This window comes from Anas acuta, chromosome Z, assembly GCF_963932015.1.
Source record: "Anas acuta chromosome Z, bAnaAcu1.1, whole genome shotgun sequence".
Classification (NCBI taxonomy): Eukaryota; Metazoa; Chordata; class Aves; order Anseriformes; family Anatidae; genus Anas; species Anas acuta.
In genome coordinates, this window is record NC_089017.1 from 65505768 (window position 1) to 65524159 (window position 18392).

General features: G+C 37.7%; 1 protein-coding gene across 5 annotated transcripts; it reads left to right on the forward strand.

Annotated features, from left to right (window-relative positions):
• Positions 1-631: 631 nt before the first annotated feature.
• Positions 632-17565, forward strand: C9orf72 (C9orf72-SMCR8 complex subunit). 5 transcript variants are annotated; one of them, XM_068666617.1, is made up of 11 exons: positions 632-784; positions 1659-2144; positions 5030-5089; positions 6073-6168; positions 6834-6898; positions 8939-9011; positions 11909-12025; positions 12749-12984; positions 13504-13561; positions 14168-14277; positions 14352-17565. In XM_068666617.1, the coding sequence occupies exons 2-11, from the start codon at positions 1701-1703 to the stop codon at positions 14536-14538; spliced, it is 1446 nt and encodes a 481-aa protein (XP_068522718.1). In that variant the 5' UTR covers positions 632-784; positions 1659-1700; the 3' UTR covers positions 14539-17565. The 5 variants fall into 5 exon arrangements, with proteins under 5 accessions (XP_068522718.1, XP_068522722.1, XP_068522719.1 ...); XM_068666618.1 differs by having other exon boundaries at positions 651-794; XM_068666619.1 differs by having other exon boundaries at positions 691-789.
• The last annotated feature ends 827 nt before the right edge of the window (positions 17566-18392 follow it).

Genomic DNA, 18392 nt, shown 5'->3' on the forward strand with positions numbered 1-18392 from the left:
CCTGGCAGTAACCTTTGTGTGTGTGTGTGTTAGGCAGAGTGATCTGCCCCACACTCAGTGCTGTTATAAAGAATGGCCACTTAGTAACATTGGCCATCAAGTTCTCTCTCTATCAGTCTTGAAGGTCCTTTTATACCTAAATGATTCTGTGATTGTATGGTTTACATTTAGGCAACAAGCAAGTGGTGAAATTCCATCGATGTTGATACCTGTTTTTTGACTGCAGCAAGTATCAGCAATGTTCTAAAAGATTTTAATTCTGCTGTTTCTCTGTGCTCTTGTTTAATCATAGAGCTTTTGTGTGGTGGTTTAGTTTGGAAACAAGGTAAAGATACTTGCTGTGGATCTGTAAAACTAAATGAAGCCTGAAACAGCGCACTTTCACTGCCTTGCATACAGATTATTTGGTCTCTAACCTGTCATAAACTTCCTATCTTAAAAACCCCTTCGTGAAACACTGCGGCTAGCACAAACCTGCTTCCCCAGCCACATACACCCGAGGCTTCCTTCACAAGCAACACCTTCTCCCCTTGCTTTTCTACACCAGACGTGGGTTTGTTTGTTTATTTGATTGTTTATTTTGCAGCAGGTGACAGCCCCAAACCACCACCGCCCTCCCCGCGCCTGCGGGGCGGGCACTGCGCAGCCCCTCCCACCGCCATCTTGTCCCCGCGGCGCCGCCATTTCGCCGCGCCGCCCAGGGGCGGCTCCAAAGGGGAGGAGGGGGGAGGGTGCCGGCGGCGCGCATGCGCATCGCGGCGGAGGCCGGTCGGTGGGTGCGCAGGTGAGGTGAGGTGAGGTGAGGTGAGGCAGGCAGGGCGGGCGGCGGGGGCGCGTCGCGGCCCCGGAGCGGTTTTGGGAGCGCTGAGGAGCTGGGTCTTGGGGGTGTGGGTCCTGCCCGAAGGCAAAATCGGCGCCTGGGCGGTGCTCAGGCTGCCCTCGGGCGGGGGCTAACCTCGTTCTGTCGGGCCTGAGGGTGCGGTGCCCGCCGTGAGGCGCGCATGGAGGGGCGCGGTGTGGGGGTGTCACGGCTGGCACCGTGAGGCGGCTGGTGCTGGCCCTCGGAGCAGCGCCTGGGTTGTGGCAGCCGCCTGTCCTGGGCCGAGCGTGCTCACCAGCCCCCTTTCTGGTGTATTTATCATCCCCCAAGCCCTTGGGGTGGGGAAGCAGCGGGGCTGTTGGCAGCTGCCAGGGCACGCGTCTCCAGGAGGTTGTGCCTGAGGAACGCGAGGTGTCTTCCATCGATACCCACCACACAGTGCTCGAGGACTTGCCTGGTGTCCCAGCCACCAGCGGGACACCCGCAGGTGAAGGTCCCGGACACCCATAGGTGAAGGTCCCAGCCACCCATAGGTGAAGGCAGTGTTTACCATGCAGAGTCCCCAGGTTGGGTGTTGTGCAGGCTGGTCATACTTGAGTAGTGAGTAAAGGGCACCCCGAGGTCTGACACACTTGTCATGCGTGCTCCGTCGCTGCACACGGATGAATTTCCTTTGTGAACATAGTCTACCGTGAAATCTCAGGTGTAAAAAGTCAGAGCTGTCTCTTAAAGGCATATTTGGAAATGCAACAAAAAGTGGTCATAATGAGTAGCGCTCTAATTAATGAGAAGTGCTCTAATTACTATTTTTTTTTCCTCCAAAACCTTTGTTTTTTAGGTCATGTAAGCGTTTCAGTGATACGCAAGAGAGGAAGCAGTCATGTCAGCTCTTTGTCCGCCGCCATCTCCCGCAGTGGCCAAAACAGAGATTGCTTTGAATGGCGAGTCACCATTATTAGCTGCCACTTTTGCTTACTGGGACAACATTCTTGGCCCTCGAGTGCGGCATATCTGGGCCCCTAAGACAGACCAGGTACTTCTCAGTGATGGTGAAATAACCTTCCTTGCTAACCACACCCTGAACGGAGAAATACTCCGAAATGCGGAAAGCGGTGCAATAGATGTGAAGTTCTTTGTCTTGGCAGAAAAAAGGGTTATAATTGTTTCTTTAATCTTTGATGGAAACTGGAATGGAGACAGAAGCACATACGGACTGTCAATCATACTTCCACAAAGTGAACTTGGCTTCTACCTACCTCTTCACAGAGTGTGCGTGGATAGGTTAACACATATTATAAGGAAAGGAAGAATATGGATGCATAAGGTAGGTTTGTTGTTCGTTCCTAAAAATAGTTGTCTTGAGCAAAACCAAGAATGAAGATCTTGTGACACCTTTTATGTTGACACAGGAACTTGGAGGCGGCTGACCTCTCTACAAGGATAGGATTTTGAAGTTAAAAAGTTATCCATGTGTCACCAGATTTGAGGCTGGGGTTTTTAGCCACATGATTTGCCCTGGAAATATTATAGAAGGATATACAAAGCTATTTAGTTAAATTAGCTGTCCTGTAAAGTTTTTCATCTTTCTGAATTTGATTTAAGTCATTGCTTTTAACTGTGTTAATTACTGTATTTAACCAAGGTAGAATTGTAAATTTACTGCTTCACATTTTTTTAATTTATTTTTTTTGCTGTTGAAGTTCAAAACGGGAACTGATGGAATTAATACTGTCATCCTATATATTGTAGTCACATTTTATTTATCGAAAAAGGGTATCAGCAAACAGTTTGGCAGGTGTTAAATTGCATTAAACTGATGGGAGAACAAAGAAAATATAGCTACTTCAGTCCAAATATTGCTGCTTTTGAATCTGAAAAATGGAAAAAACAGTAAAATTTTTGAAGAGTTGCAGCTCTTTATTTTGGGTACCTTATGAGTGTTTCCTTATGCAAATGAAATTATTACATATTTTTGTTAAAAGCCAGCGGCATTCTAATAATAAAAACACTCTCTGTTGTCTTCACGGAGTATAACTTGTCTTAGAGCAAAACATTGCATGTCAGCTGTAATGCGTGTGGTGATGCATGGTTGTTCCATCATGTTTTTGTTCCTCTTCTGAGACCTCTAGTCAACATATTTTAAACTTCCTTTTTAAGTGTTCTAATTAAGATTCCAAAAATAAGAAGTTGACATAAATTTTGCATTGTCATTTCTTTTTTGTTACACTTAACAGTGTCCATTGATGGTTGGCAGTCTTCTTTCATGTTTGCTCTAGTGTTTATTTTTTTTGGAGTAAAGTTAGGACGTAAATTTTCATTTTCAATAGAGTAGAAAGCAATGGTACATTCCTAATTCCTAAAATAAATTGTTCACTGGATGTTAGTACTTTTGACACAAGAAAATGCTACCTCATGCTCTTGATTACATTGTTTCTCTGTCATTTAGTGTTTTCGCCACTGATGTCTTATGTGAATGGTCAAATAAGAATTGTCTGTTATTGTTAAATACTGTATGTCTTCACTCTTTTTTGACATTGACCCATATCAATCTGTTGCTGCAGTAAAAATGGCCCTCAAGTGGCTTTGAGAACGACAAAATGTTTTCTTGTAGTTCCCTCTGAAACTAGTCATGAAGTTCTTAATTTTTTTTCAGATGATCTTTAAGTAGCTAGGTCAACTAAATCAGCCACAACAACTCAAGATTCTAAAAGAGACATTTATTGTCTTTTTTTATTATTATTTTTCTTCTTTGGAGGAAAAGCGTGCCTGCATGTAACTGCGTATCTGCAGACTTACCTAGAAGATACTAAACTGCATTAAAAGTGTAAATTAAAATTTAGGTATGAGTTGTAGAATTACAGTATTGAATAAAAACAGGCCCAAATACTATAGTTTGCTGTTTGAGGCAGTTCAGCAGCTATGGCTACAACAGCATACAAAAGGTTGAAATAGTATCTGAGAGGAACTATGCATCTGTTCTGGCATTTCTAATGGGTGTTGTGATTATCAGCTGTCACAACTTGTGTTCAGAGAGAAGAAACTGAACTCAAGGACTAGGAAAAACATGGAACAATGCTGAGACTGGCAAAGACAAGCAACTCCAATCAAGTCTGCTGTGTGAGATTAGAAACCCCAAATATTTACCTAAATTTTATGGTGTGGGTGTTTGTCTGATACTTTGTAGCGGTTATATTTCTAAAAAGAAGTGGCTTATGTCATTTGTTCAGCCTGGTCTTCATGAAGACTGACTTCTTTTGAAGCAAAAGATCTTCATTATCGAGTATGTCTTACTGAAGTCAAAGCTCAAGGTCCCCAAAGGAATAATCTGCCAAGTTCCAATGTTATTTTTCACTGATGTTTCTTTAAAGTGGTCAGATGAGTTTTACAGCTGTTTTAGGGCAATTCACTGTAGCTTGCTACCTATTCATCTGCTCAAAAAACATTTTGTGGACTCTTCCCACTTGAGGTTGATCAGCTTCAAGCAATTCAGTCACAACCATTAAGAAGGCAACAACTACTTAGTGTATAGCAAAAGCTATCATTATTTCTGTCTGCATCTTTGATTTTTTTTTTACATACTGTATCGATTGTTCTGTTAAGGCTCAGCTTCTGATTAGTCTGTTTTGAGAACTTTGTACGGTCTTTTGTGCAGTGTTTTGCGTAGTTTGAGGTTTTGTGTCTCTGTACTTGTTTACAAAACAATGATTTGAAGACTTGTCATTGTCTCAAGATGTGGAAAAAAAAAATGGTGAATACCTACCCTCCCCAGACATAATCTTCTTCATTCAAGAGATCTCATTTTTTCTCTGGTTGCATCAGGAACCATCAGTCTGTACCTTACCCATTTGAAATAGAAATGCATAACGTGGAGTTCTGCACCATAGTCTGATCATATGGCATTTTCTTGGTCTGTAACGAAGAAAATGTTCTTTTGTCATTGCCATCACACCCTCGTTTTCCTGCCACTCCTGCCCAAGCATGTGAGAGGTTTGATGGGGTGTTGATTTAATCTCAGGGAACATTGATCTGTTTAAAATGACACCGCTTCCTACCAATATCAGCTCTGTAAAAGAAAAAAGACTTGAACATCGAAATTTGAACCTGAGAAGCATGCCTCAGCAGGGAAGAAATTGTTCCATATGACTGTTGTGTGCATACATATATAAACAAGTGCCAGAGCGTTTATATTTAACTGCTTCTCTTGCTCAGGAGAGGCAAGAACATTTCCAGAAGATTGTCTTGGAAGGCACGGAGAGAATGGAGGATCAGGTAAGACCATCTGGTTGATGCGTATGGCCCACCACCACAAACCTGTTTGACTGGATCTGATGACTGTAGAAGTTGGTGCTGCTTCTTATTTTTGGGATCCAGGAAGATACTTTGGACTGGCTGGTGACCTGACATGCACAGGAGACAAACTTTCTGAAGATAGGATGATGGAAGCTGTGAACAAATTGAAGGAAAATGTATTTCATCACTTTGTGGGAGAAGTGGGAATCTATGAAGAATATTACCTTTCAGAAAAGAGAATTCATTTACTTGAACTTGAAGCTCGGTAAAGGTAGTAGCTTCCTAGATTTATGCTCTCCTCCTGTCAAAGGTGGTCATTCACTAGGCTGTTTTACAGAGACATACAGTCTGTTGTGCTGAAATGTGATGGTAGACTTAATGCATAAGATTGTGAAAAGACTTCAATTTCTGAAACTGCAAATACAAAATTGTGGCTTTGGTTTTCTTGTGAAAAGATGAAATCAGATAAATCATAAATAATTTCACATGTTAATAAATAATAGCCTGATTTCTTTTTCCTGTCATCAAAATGTCAGATTTCGGATCTATAAATGTATAATAGTAATTGTTTGTTATACGATATGATCAGATTATCTCATTCTAAATATGTCTTGTGTGGGCAGATCAAACTGATTGGGAAAATTAGCACAGGACCCTGAAAACGTATTTTAGACATGATGTTGAACAGTGAAATGCATGTTTCCAGTTCATAATGAATGATGAGCGAAACCATAGAAGACTGTGTATCAGTTGACACCCACAACCACACTTTGAAACAATAGGAAGTTAAAGATGCTTTGCATGTAATTTGATTTTAAAGATGTTTTTGCATGTTAGAGGTTGGAGCAGATGATCTTAGAGGTCTTTTCCAACCTATATGATTCTATAATTCGATAAAACTGCAAGTTTATGTTATTAGTAATTTCTTATACTGCACTTCAAGCATTTTATTTATTGCACAGGGCCAGAGCATCATTCCAATGCTGACAGGAGAAGTCATTCCTGTAATGGAGCTCCTTTCATCTATGAAATCACACAGTGTTCCAGAAGAAATAGATGTAAGTCCCTATGTCCTTTGTGTTCTGAATAAGAGAAAGACACCACCAATCTAATTTGCTGCTCTCTGGCAGGAAAAAAAAAAATGAAAACCAGTTGTCATAAATTCCTGTATGCTTCTGCTGTTTCACATCAAGTTCTCCTAAATGCTGTAGGGAATGGTATAACAGTTTTAGTTTGGTAAATGCTAACAGTACTAGCAGTGCTTTTTATGGTTAGCACTTAGCAAAATGGACTGCCTGGGGTGACATGCTTCCTAAGAGCCATGTGGAAAGGCTATTTGATGAAAAACAAATGGGGAGGTAGATGGCTTTAATGTTGGTATCTGTTCCAATGTAGTATAGTGTTCTCATGAAAAGAGTAGGAATGATTTCACATGGACTAGGTTAAAGTATTCTGGACAAGACTTTAAGAAAAAACACTGGGAGGGATCTTATTGTCATTGCTGCTGGGGTAAATAATAATAATAATAATAATAATTGAGTGACTTTCTTATTTTCAAAATGCTTTGGGTAAGTCAGAAGGTCTTTTTAAGGTTGTTCTTTTCTGGCAGTCTTACAATGTACCTTAAATGGATCCCAAACAGTTCCCACCTATCAAAAAACAAAATCACTTAATTCTAAGGTGATCTTTTTCTAACCTTTGTTTATGTTTATCTGCATTTCAGATAAGTGAGACGGTGCTAAATGATGATGACATTGGGGATAGTTGCCATGAAGGATTTCTTCTCAAGTATGAATTTCTGTTTTGACTTATGCTGTAGTAAAATTGATTAAACTTGTGTGAGTGTACAGCTATCTGTATGTGCACGTCAACATGTGTTATAATAGCTTTTTTCGTAGGAGGGGGTAAATTGTTTGACTTCTTGACTTCTGCAGAATTTCTTAGACAAAAATCTCAGTAAGTTGTTCTTAAAAGAATGGTTCTGGGCTAGTAGCTGCAGCTGTTCGACTGTGTTGTCAGTCATTTGCTTGAAAATAGAATTCCTATCAAATACAATTTTTGCTTGACACTTTTTCTCTGAAGTTCTAAGCCAAAGTCTAACGTCTTTATGAATTAACCAAAACACTGAGTCATGCCTAATGCATTAATTATGAATTAAAGTATTAATGGCATGGCATGTGGAGTGCCTATTATTAAATTATCCATTTTTATTTTTCCCCCCATTTCTGCTGCATAAGTGGAAATAGTTACACTTCAGAGCAACTTGGTCTCTTCATATGGAAAAGCATATTTTAACTGGTGTTGTGTTTCAGAACATCTCCTATATAACAGCACTTAGTGCTAAAGAGTTTGTAGTCTATTTAAACAGCATCACATTAACTAATTCTTCACAATAATGTTGTATTCACTTTTCTGGAGAATTTAGGATTTCTTTGTGTTTTCAGACTTATAACGCAATCTTTCAGAAAAAAATGAAGTGCATATTAGGGAATGAGTTATTGTAAATAACTAAAGCTATTGATTAGTGAGCTATTCTCATATGTAAATTTTGGGGGCATGTAATAGACTGCAGGGATAACGAAGGGTATCAGTTCTCTCTTTGTGCAATACTTCTTCATGGAAATTTTGTGCAGACAAGGAAAGAATCACAGTTTGTGTGATTGGCCGAAATGTCAGCTTGTCTGCTTTTTAGAGGGAAGCAAAGCTTGTCTGCTCATCTAGGTTCAGATTTTGAGTCTTGAATGTGGTGTTGGAGTGGATTTCTATGTCATTGGATAAGAACTGGATTAAGCAAAATGAACTGCCATTTTAACAATACCAACTTGTAAAATAAACTCATAGTTTCTTAGTAACTTCTAAATGAAACGAAACTTCTGATTTTGTCCCAAAGGAAGAATTCAAGTGACCTTAAATCCAACTTAAAATTGGTAAGATAAATAGTAGGAGTCCAGTATAAAGCCCATCTCCTGGACTTCAGAGTCTGAGTGTAGCTGTTACAATCCTTATCAGTTAGAAGTGTTTATTAGAACTGGTCAATCACCATGCGAAGCATCCTTCAGGAAGATAACATAATTGTGCTTCCATATATCGATAGGTATTGCAGAAAACTACCTAGTGGTATCTTGACTTTTTGAAACTGGGGGCCAGCTATGGGTTTGAGAAGGTGAGGCACAAGGAGAGAGTGAAGAAAGGAACCTGAGAAGAAGTTTGCTAGGGATAGGTTAAGAGTTGCCATGGTTACTCCGGGCGTACTTACTGCACCCTCCAAACTTAAGGTAAACTAAATCATGGCTTTGCTAAACTAAATCATGGCTTTGCTGATGGCAGCTCATGAGACAAGATCACCCATCTCTCTGCTTGCCTGGCTGTATTCCAAGGGACTGGAATATGAAGCGCCCTTACCCTTGTAGTTGCCAAATTAGTAGTTTACCTGCCAGGTCTCCCAAAACTAGCTTCTGATCCACAGTTGTGTCAAAATAATGAGAACAGGTCATCTTTCAAGACAGTTTCAGATCCTTCATTATTAATACTTCTTTGTTGCTTTAGATGATATTTTTTTAATTGATTTTGTGATACAGTGATACAGTAGTGATTTCTATTTGCTCTGTAAGTGGTGTTTGGAGGTTCTGTCTGGCAATCTTTTTATTCACCAAACTGCAAATACAGATACTGCTGAACTTTTGATTTCAACAGTACCCACGTATGTGAGGGCTATGCTATAGACTTGTAGTGTAACTTCCAGCCCTTAATTCTTATTGTAAAGATGATAATGGTTTTATTTGAAAAGTCTGATTAAATTTATTAACCTGTGTTTGTTTTTATTTGCAGTGCAATTAGTTCACATCTGCAGACCTGTGGTTGTTCTGTAGTTGTAGGAAGCAGTGCAGAAAAAGTTAATAAGGTAACACAGTTCTTAATAAATGAAACTTAAATGCCAATTATAAGCAGTGTTAGTGTGTTATTTGAAAAAAAGTTTTTTATATAAACATGCTTTAGGTTGGAGAAGGAGAGGACATTGTGTGGTTATATTCTGTTGATTGTTCTAGCAGTTGATAATTCTGCCAGAAAATTGCCTTATCAGTTGTATTCTGAAAACTATAAGAAAACCAGTGAATTTAATGTAATTAATACTGTTATACATATGTTCTAATTGAGTCTGAGCTTCTAAAGTAAGTTTTGCTAGCTAAAATGTGCTATCTGAACAGATTACAGCTGACTGTAACTGTAACCGGTTCCAGAAGAACCAGAGAAGCAAAATGCAGATATAAACACCTAAAATTTAGTACTGTAACAAACCAAAAAAAAAAAACAAAAACAACTCAGTGTGTCAGCAAACTTGGTGGAGCACGTGCAGAATTTATCAGTAGGGATGATACTTCGGAGCCTTCAGGTCTAGATGATAAAAAAAAAAAAAAAAAGCATTATCTGTTCTCTTAATGGAGAAAAGCAGAATGTATATATGTTCCAGTGGTCTATGTGGAGGAAACAAGGTCACTTTTGGAATCAGTCATTTCTGAACAGGAACGTAATTACATTTTCTGGTAGACGTAATTTTTTGCCATGCTGTTTTCTTTTTGCCCATTATCAAATACTGAATTTGAACTGATACAAAATTATAACCTGCCCTGCTTTTTCTCTTTTTTTTTTTTTTTCTGTGTAAATGGCGAGTTTCTTGATGCTTTTTTTAAGCTGAGTATGTGAAGGAAAAATCAAATGAAATGTTCCTTATTCAGAATTCTCCAAGTACTTTTTGTACATGGTTTTTTGATTATACCAAACTGATTGCTTCAGATAAATTGAAAGCAATTCTTGGAAGAGATACACTTGTATTTACTTCCCATTGAAATACATCTTAAAGTCTATTTCTTTATAGCATTCTGCAATGTATTGGCATTTTGTTCAGAAAGGTTTGCCTTTGACTGGCATTTAATTAGGCTGTTCTTCCATTCCTTCTAATAAAAGTGCTGGTTAGTTTTCAGTTAGGATATTCAGAGACAAATCATTGAAGAAAGTGTTATTTTCTTAGAGAGAAAATGTATTTCACTAGATCAATTGCCTCTCTATGTTCACAGCTGAGTCCTTTAATAAACCTCATTGATTCAGAATTCCCTGCAACTGGGAGTGAAAAGAAGGATTTTATAAAAAATGTGCAATCCTACAGCTTTTTAGGTATTAGGCACCACTGCACTTAATGAGTATACCAGCATTGCTCTGAGGGTAAGGTTCTTTGTAGTTCCGTAGCACGATAAGTTTTCAATTTACACTGGGGCCTCTGTGCAATGCAGTAACAATAGTTCCCCATTCCAAGACCAGGACAAAGCTTCTACTGCAGTACATGTGGTGAAGCAGTATATTTAGGTAACTTCATTTTTTGATTGGAAATCTTTTATGCATGTTGGGCTTTTCTGTCTGATTTTCCTTTTAATAGTGTAATAGGCATTGTGTTCTAGTTCATTTAGTAAGACTAAAGCCTTCCTTTGAAAAAAATAATTCTTGAAGTTGATGCTTTTTTGACATATGTGTTTATTGATAGCTTCAGCGTCAAATAAAATTAACGGTTAGCCTGTATTAATTATATAAAATATACAATTGTATAATGTATATTTTACAGTATGCAGGGTTCTCTGCTGCAGTGAAACATACCTTCTTGTAAAAAGATTCAGAAAATGTAAGGCATCTTCAGTAAACCTGTGTTTTGAAATATGCTCTTCAGGACGCTTTACAGGAATCTGGAGAAAGAATACATTGTTTTGTGTGTTTTTAGCAGTAGTGTTTAAGCACCTCTGATCAAATAAGTGATAAATGCTGGTGCTCAATTAAAACAACTATGAGCTACAAGGGAACCTGAGAAAAGAAAAATCTCAGTCCTCAGAGGAAGTCAGTTAACCATAGTTAATACACATAGTTTTAGTGATGTAGAATTTGCACATTACTAAGTTACGTGCAATATACTACTAAGCATTATAATTAATAAAAAGGCTTAGGTGTCTAAATGGTTATGAGTGTGTGTAACAATGTATTGATAAGTTGAGTACTTAAAAAAGCAGTCTAGAAGAATGTGAGTCTCAAGATCTATTCTGGACAAATTTATTTAAAATTGCATAGGCTCTTATCAGTAGTGTGGCCATTGTGTTGTGGTGCTATGTTTTGAAATAATTCCTTTTTTTATAGTATACCTTAGCTTTACTTAAAGTAAAAAAAAAACAAAACAAAACAAAAAAAAAAAAACTACTGCAGGCAAAAACATTAGTCAGTAATGTATGCTTGACTACGAGACAAGAATATATATTTGCATTTGGACATGATTGCCTGCAGCAGTTGTAGTATAGAAGCTTAAAATAATAAAGTACCTTTGTTGCTTTTAATGGAGAGTTTGAGCAAATTAATGAGGAAATAAGCATGGATGCTTATTTATAAAATTAAATGTGCCTCATTGCAGACAATAGCTGACATTTCAATATGGAACAAGAGGCTTAAAAGGCTAGGAAATTAATCACAGCAACTTACGTTTATGTAATATGAAGAGGCATCAAAAGGCAAAAGTTTTTTGTTCTACATAGTTGGCAAAAAGTGTTGCCAAAAATTTAGGCTTTCCTTTTCATTTGACAAGAAATTGGACTTGCATGGCTTACATCTTAATTATTTAAGCATGTCGCTATTCTCTGATGTTACTCAATTTTAGTTTTTTCTAGTAAGCAGGATGAAGTCAGAAATTGCAATTGAAGATCACTTAATTCCTTACATTTTCTTGTTTGTTTTGTTTTTTTTTTTTTTTTGAACCTGTCCTTTTTAATGCAGATTGTGAGAACATTGTGTCTGTTTCTTACACCATCAGAGCGGAAATGTTCCAGACTCTGTAGAAATGAGTCTTCTTTCAAATATGAGTCAGGGCTTTTTGTTCAAGGCTTACTCAAAGTAAGTACACTTAGTAAAATTCTATTCTGTGTTTAAGAGCATTCTTCAGCATATGTGGATGTGTGCACATATGATAATCACGTGCATAATTGCATTCATGTTTGAAGAAATATATCTTCACTTGAGTTCTTCTTGGTGCAAAAGCTGGCTTATGACTCTTTGCATGTTAAAATTCTAAGCCAGTCTTTTCTCTGACCCAGACATTTCTTGGGTTGAGTATTGATCAGAATTATTCCTATGTTTAATACAATAATAATAATATTTTGCCTTCTTGGGGCTAGAATTCAAGAAAGCATTCAGTTTCTGTGTTACATCAGTAAAAGAGAACAGTCCATCAGTCCTGTGGTTTCCAAGTTTATTTGGAAAGTTTATTTGGGCTGTAGCAACTAGTGAAGGTAATTAGGAAAGTAATACTTCTTGCTCTAATGAGCAGTCTAAACTTCACAGATAAGTATCATATTGAAATGTTAATGGATTCAAGAATCAGATGATGCAGTGGAATACACAGGATACCTCAATACCTGTTTTCACCATTACATTAGCAGAATCATGCAGTATTGAGGACATTTGTCTGGTTACAGCTATGATTTCATTCAAACAAAATGTGTCTACACAAATGGGATTTGAAATGTAGGCATGATGTTTTCCTATTGTTTTGTTCCAATTTGGTTTTGTTTTTTTCTAAGTAACTAGAAGAGTTTTGTTTTGTTTTGACTAAAACAGGATGCAACAGGAAGCTTTGTGTTGCCCTTCCGTCAAGTAATGTATGCTCCATATCCCACAACACATATAGATGTAGATGTCAATACAGTGAAACAGATGCCCCCATGTCATGAACACATCTACAACCAACGTCGGTACATGAGGTCCGAGCTGACAGCATTTTGGAGAGCTAATTCAGATGAAGAAATGTCTCAAGATCCTATTATCCACACAGATGAGAGTTTCACACCTGATTTGTATGTACTTCCCTCCCAAGCGTCTTAAAATTACGTGATTTGAGATGAAAGAATAAGGTGTAAAGCATGCTTTCTAATACAAAAAGTACTGGAGTTCTGTTTTTTTTTTTTTTTTTTTTTCTTGTAAGAAGCTTCTTCAGCTCTGGTGGTTGTATTTGTTCTGCAGAATTTAGGAGTTCTGTGAGTGTTTTTGTTGCATTAAGTATTACTGAAATCCAGTGATACTGACAGTGTCATGGTAATTTTGTTGCCTGTTTTAAATAGCATATTCCAGAGCCAAGTGTACTTGGCAAGTCCCAGTGGCTTTTCAGGGTTTAATGCGTTTCTCCTGAAAGTTCTGCTTAAAAGTTCTATATTACCTTTAAGTAACACGATTATAATTGACTCAAATTTTGAATGCACTTTCAATTTCTGCCAAACCGTAAAAAGCAATAGTATTATGTGCACAGCTGCTGGACATAGCTGTCTCTTCATGTCATTACCTCATGTATTTGTTTGCTTTTTTTTTTTTTTCTTTAGAAATGTCTTTCAAGATATCCTGCATCGAGATACATTAGTAAAAGCCTTTCTGGATCAGGTAATAATTGCTTTTTCAGAAAGAACAAGAGCTAGAGAACAGTATTTTGAACTCTTAGTAACAGGTAATTTAACATGAATAGATGCTTTGTTGGTGTGGTACCTCTTTTTTTATACAAGTGCTGTGATTCTTTTCTGCATAGCTAGAGAAGGCATCAAGAACTGACCATTTAAAATGTCTGTCTGGTAACAAATGATTTAAAAAAAATGCTTAAGTGTCATTTGTAATAATACAGTACTGAAACTACTACTTATATATGAAAAACAGTGCATATTTTCGTTTGCTGTGTAAGTGTGTCTACAATTACAGTACTGAATAAGCTACCTGAGATCCATTTCAGATCATTTTTAGAAGGAAAATAGTACTTTATCAAAATAATTTTTTTTAAAAAAAAGGTAGAAGTTTCAAGTTGAACACATTGCATCTGAGTGGCAAGAAAACTAAGAATGAATCTTGAGTATGCCTACAAATCTGCTGCTAATGTGTTTGCTTTGGTATAATTAGGAACACATTACATGTGTATGCAATGTTTTTCTATATTACACATTCTTAAAATGATTCTTGAATTTCAGTATCCAGCTGATTTTCTCATATAATTTTTAACAGATCTTTCATCTAAAACCTGGCTTGTCTCTGAGGAGTACATTCCTTGCACAATTTCTACTAGTCCTCCACAGAAAAGCCTTAACTTTAATAAAATACATAGAGGATGACACGTAAGTGGACAGATCTAAAGCAGGCTTTGAGAAACTGTGTTCTTTTTTTACAACCCCCCTTTATTTTCTTTCAGGCAAAAAGGAAAAAAACCTTTTAAGTCTCTTCGTAGCTTAAAGATTGATCTTGACTTAACAGCAGAGGGCGATCTTAACATAATAATGGCTTTGGCTGAGAAGATTAAACCGGGTCTACACTCCTTCATCTTTGGGAGGCCGTTCTACACTAGCGTGCAGGAACGTGATATGCTAATGACATTTTAAAGCTCTTCACTGCTAATGTGTAATATCGCTGCCTTGCATGGCACTAAAAGAAATCTCTCAGTGTGAACTTGTGACACTCGTTGACCTGATTTAGAATGGATCAGTAGGAATCAAGTAACACTACAATCTGTCTGAAGCAGGAGGGGGATGTATCAGAGGGAATATCAGCATAGCAAGGAAAGCATGATTATAATGAATCCATCTCTTCTTTGTGCTTTTTTTTAACCATAAAAATAAACGTTACCAGACGTTCCTTTGCCATATGGGCTCAGTAGGTAAATTTGAATGTGTTGTGTATGACAAAGGGAGGCACTTTTATCTTCTTTCCCCTCAGATTTCCTTCAAGTGTGTGTCTGTTTTTCCCTTTTCTGCTGTGTCAGTAAAGAAAACAATGAGTATGTCCTCTCTAATCAGGGAGGTCAGGGGATAGGAGCTTTTCCGGAGTTTCAAGGAGTTTTTAAATGTATTTGTTCTTATGTATATGGTACAATTCTGAAATATGCCTTCCTTTATCTCCCTTTTATACACTACTGGCTCCATTTGCAGCATTTAAAGATGTGGGGATTTTTTGTTTGTGTTTTTTGTTTGTTTTTAAATATACTACACAGTGTTCTTGTGGGCGAACTGTTGGCTAATAGCAGCATAAATAGCAGCACTCTGCACATGGGAACTGGGTCATTATTTAAGCTGCTTCATGCATGTAAACGCCAACCAGGATACTATGTCACAGATTGTTGGCCATCCTGCGGTTAAGTATTCAGTGATCCAGCATAATTGAGCTCTTTCAAAACACAAAGCAGGAAACCTGTATCATTCAGCAGCAGTTGTGTTTGTGTCTAAATTGCTTCTGCGTTGTCTATTGTCAGTTAGAATAAGGTTCAGATTAAAGTATTAGACCTTTCCAAAGAACACCAAGCGTATAGCCAAACTAAAAGATAAAAATAATTCTTTTTACTTTGCCATTAATGTATTTACTAATCCTTAATTCAGAGAGCAGCACAGTTATGAACTAATATGATTCACTTTTTACTAAGTGAATTTAAGTCAATAATAGTGCCAATCTTTTTAGTTCATAGTTAGTGCATGTTCAACTTTGCTTTACTTGAAAAGAAAAAAACAGGGAGGTCCAAAAGCTCATCTGTTTGTGTGCCTCAACCATTCTTTCTCAGTAACATGAAGAGAGGTGCAATGTCAAGTTAACCAGACCTATTGTTTTTTGGTGGTTCCGGCACATTTGGTGTGTTATATCGAAATCAGTGATACATCTGCATTGCATGATGTGTATTTATCTTTTTGGACAGAGGCAGGAATAGATTTGTTTCATGTTTCAGTGTAACCTCATAACTCTATATTCCTTGTAAAGGAGATACACTTGTGATTTGAGAAGCTGCTGTTTCTTGTTGCTTAAACTGTTCATAGCAGTCCTTCATGAAGAGGTTTCTGTTTTCAAAATACCTTTTTGGCATCTTCTTCATGCATAAGAGTTAACGACTCAGACCCAAAACTTCCTGAAATGTCCAATACTCAGTTCTTAAAGGGAATGTCTTTTTTCTTCCACATATCCAGAATTCCTTTATATTTCCTGAAAAAGAAAAGTTTACAATTAAATATTTAAATCTTCTGAAACAGGTGGAACTTGGCCCCTACTGCATGACATTTTTTATGAATAAAAATCAGCTGTGTTACTGGATGATTATATTGTGTAGCCCTTACACAATGTAATGTAGTCCTGTAGCCTCTTTTTTGTGCTTTACATGTATGTTGGATTCCTGCAATGTGAGGTCAGCACTTCATACAAAGAACTTGTCAGGCATACAGTGACATAAGTTACTTATGCTGAAATTATTTTTGTTTTACTGACATTATCCTTTCATTTTGTGTTTTTAGTCAATTTATCCATCAGAAAAGAGCCCGTTACTAAGTTTTACTCTCATGTCTAAGATTGTAGAAAAAAAGTGTAATAAACACTTCTCAAACTTCTAATGTAGAAGTTGTGTTTGAGGTCTAAACAGCTTTAAATGTGCAGCTGAAATCACTTCATAGGCATTGCAGACTTAACACTGACACTACTAACAGTAAAGCTCTGTTTGTTTACGGAATGTGCTGTCACTTTGAGATGACTAAAAGCTGGAGACTTAATTGCTACCTTTGTTGCACAACTGTCACAAGTGCAGAATGTATAGTGAAGTAAGTTATTAAATGCATCTGCATGTTGTGTTGTAAATTTTGCTCAGGAAAAAAGTGTTCTAATAAAAGTCATGCAATTTTTTTTAATTTTAATTTCTGCTGTTTTTTAATAGAATTTCTATATATTACGGGATCGTGATCCTTTCTCCTTTGAAATAAAGAAGAAATGTTCTTCCTTCTTGTTACATTAAAAATGTGTGTATTTGGGGATGGTGAGTCTTAGAATGTCACTGGTGGACAATCATGTTACTAACTCTGTGTCTGACACTCTGTTATTCATTTCAAAATGGCGATTTTCTAAAGGTCTCCCAACTTTGTTCTTTTATTTCTGTCGAAGACTCCTTCAGAGACCTAGCAAGTCATTTTGGAAATGATGTGCTTAAATAAGAATCTAGCCTCTACTACTGAGAATTTATAAGTGTTTTTAGAAGTTCACTTCTTTCTAGCCATCAGCGAAAACCTTTCTTCAGGGTTCTGATTCCTTACAGCCTAAGGAATATAGTAACTGTGTTTCTTCCAGTTGGATTTGGAAAGGAATAGTGCTATAGCACATTTTTAGCAGCATGTTTTCTCTGATCCTGATTCCTGGTGTTTGCAAACTTACAAAGTTAGCACAGGAGGACTTCATCTGATGCTTATCTGGAATGTCTGTTTCCTCAGGACTGCAGAGGACTTCTCCAATCTGTATAAACATGTCACCAAGAGAAATGAAAGTGGTCCAAAATAGGAGGGCTATCTCATACAAACATGTTGCTTACTCCTAATGTGTAATCGGAGTTGGTTCGTCAGAATGTACTTTGTCCTTTCCTCAACAATAAAGAGAAAGAAAATTAAAACAAAGATAGTACGTTGAGTGGCTTTTTGCACCTGGTAGAACGTTGCTGTGTAGTTCACCTTTGTCCTGGCATACTGTTAAGCTGTAATTGTTACGCCTCCTACTTGGGCAAAACACCAAGGAAAGTCCCTGGCAGTCTGTCCTTTTCCAGGCTGTCCATGTGATATTTGTTTTAAAGGAAGTAGTTCTGTCAAAGCCAGACTGTTTGTATGAATGTCCAGTTTTCAAGCACAGAAGACCTCAGTTAAACTTCAGAGGTATGATGAAAATGGGACACAATCCTAATAATGACGATTAAGTAAGTTTGACTTCAGTTTAAACTAGAGTAATTGAGCAACCATGCAAGGAAATTCAAATCTTCAATTGCCATGCAGGGCTACTTTTCAAAGTAAAAGATCAGTGGAACAAGAAGCTTCTATGAAGTTTCTTTTTTGTAAGGAAAACCAGTGGAATGACAACTCATAATTATTCCCATCTTTTAGATGTTCCCATATTTTTGTCATGGCAAAACTGCCAGTTCTTCTGGGAAATTGCAGGTTGGTCAGTTTTGCTCGGGTGGCTGGGACAATCATGTCCAGTGCCTTCTTGGGCCAGCTGTCAGGCCACATGGAGGGGAGGAATGTGATGGGAAAATGTCAGCGTGGCTTGACCAAGACGGAGTCACAGCCCACCTCATTGCTTTCTGTTAAAAAGTGACTGGATTCACAGGCAAGTGGAAAATGGGATGTCACGTTCACTTCAGCAAGGCTTCAGCACTCCCGCAGTGTCCTCATGCACAAGCGAGGTGATGGGGCCCGCAGTGGGTGTCCCAGTAGTTGGGCGGTCAGGCTCT

Bases quoted from the DNA above. Each gene is read 5' to 3' on its own strand.
- C9orf72 (XM_068666617.1), top strand. From the start codon at position 1,701: ATGTCAGCTCTTTGTCCGCCGCCATCTCCCGCAGTGGCCAAAACAGAG. The intron at 12,985-13,503 runs GTATGTACTTCC...TTTTTTCTTTAG, and splicing joins GAGAGTTTCACACCTGATTT to AAATGTCTTTCAAGATATCC. The intron at 14,278-14,351 runs GTAAGTGGACAG...ATTTTCTTTCAG, and splicing joins AAATACATAGAGGATGACAC to GCAAAAAGGAAAAAAACCTT.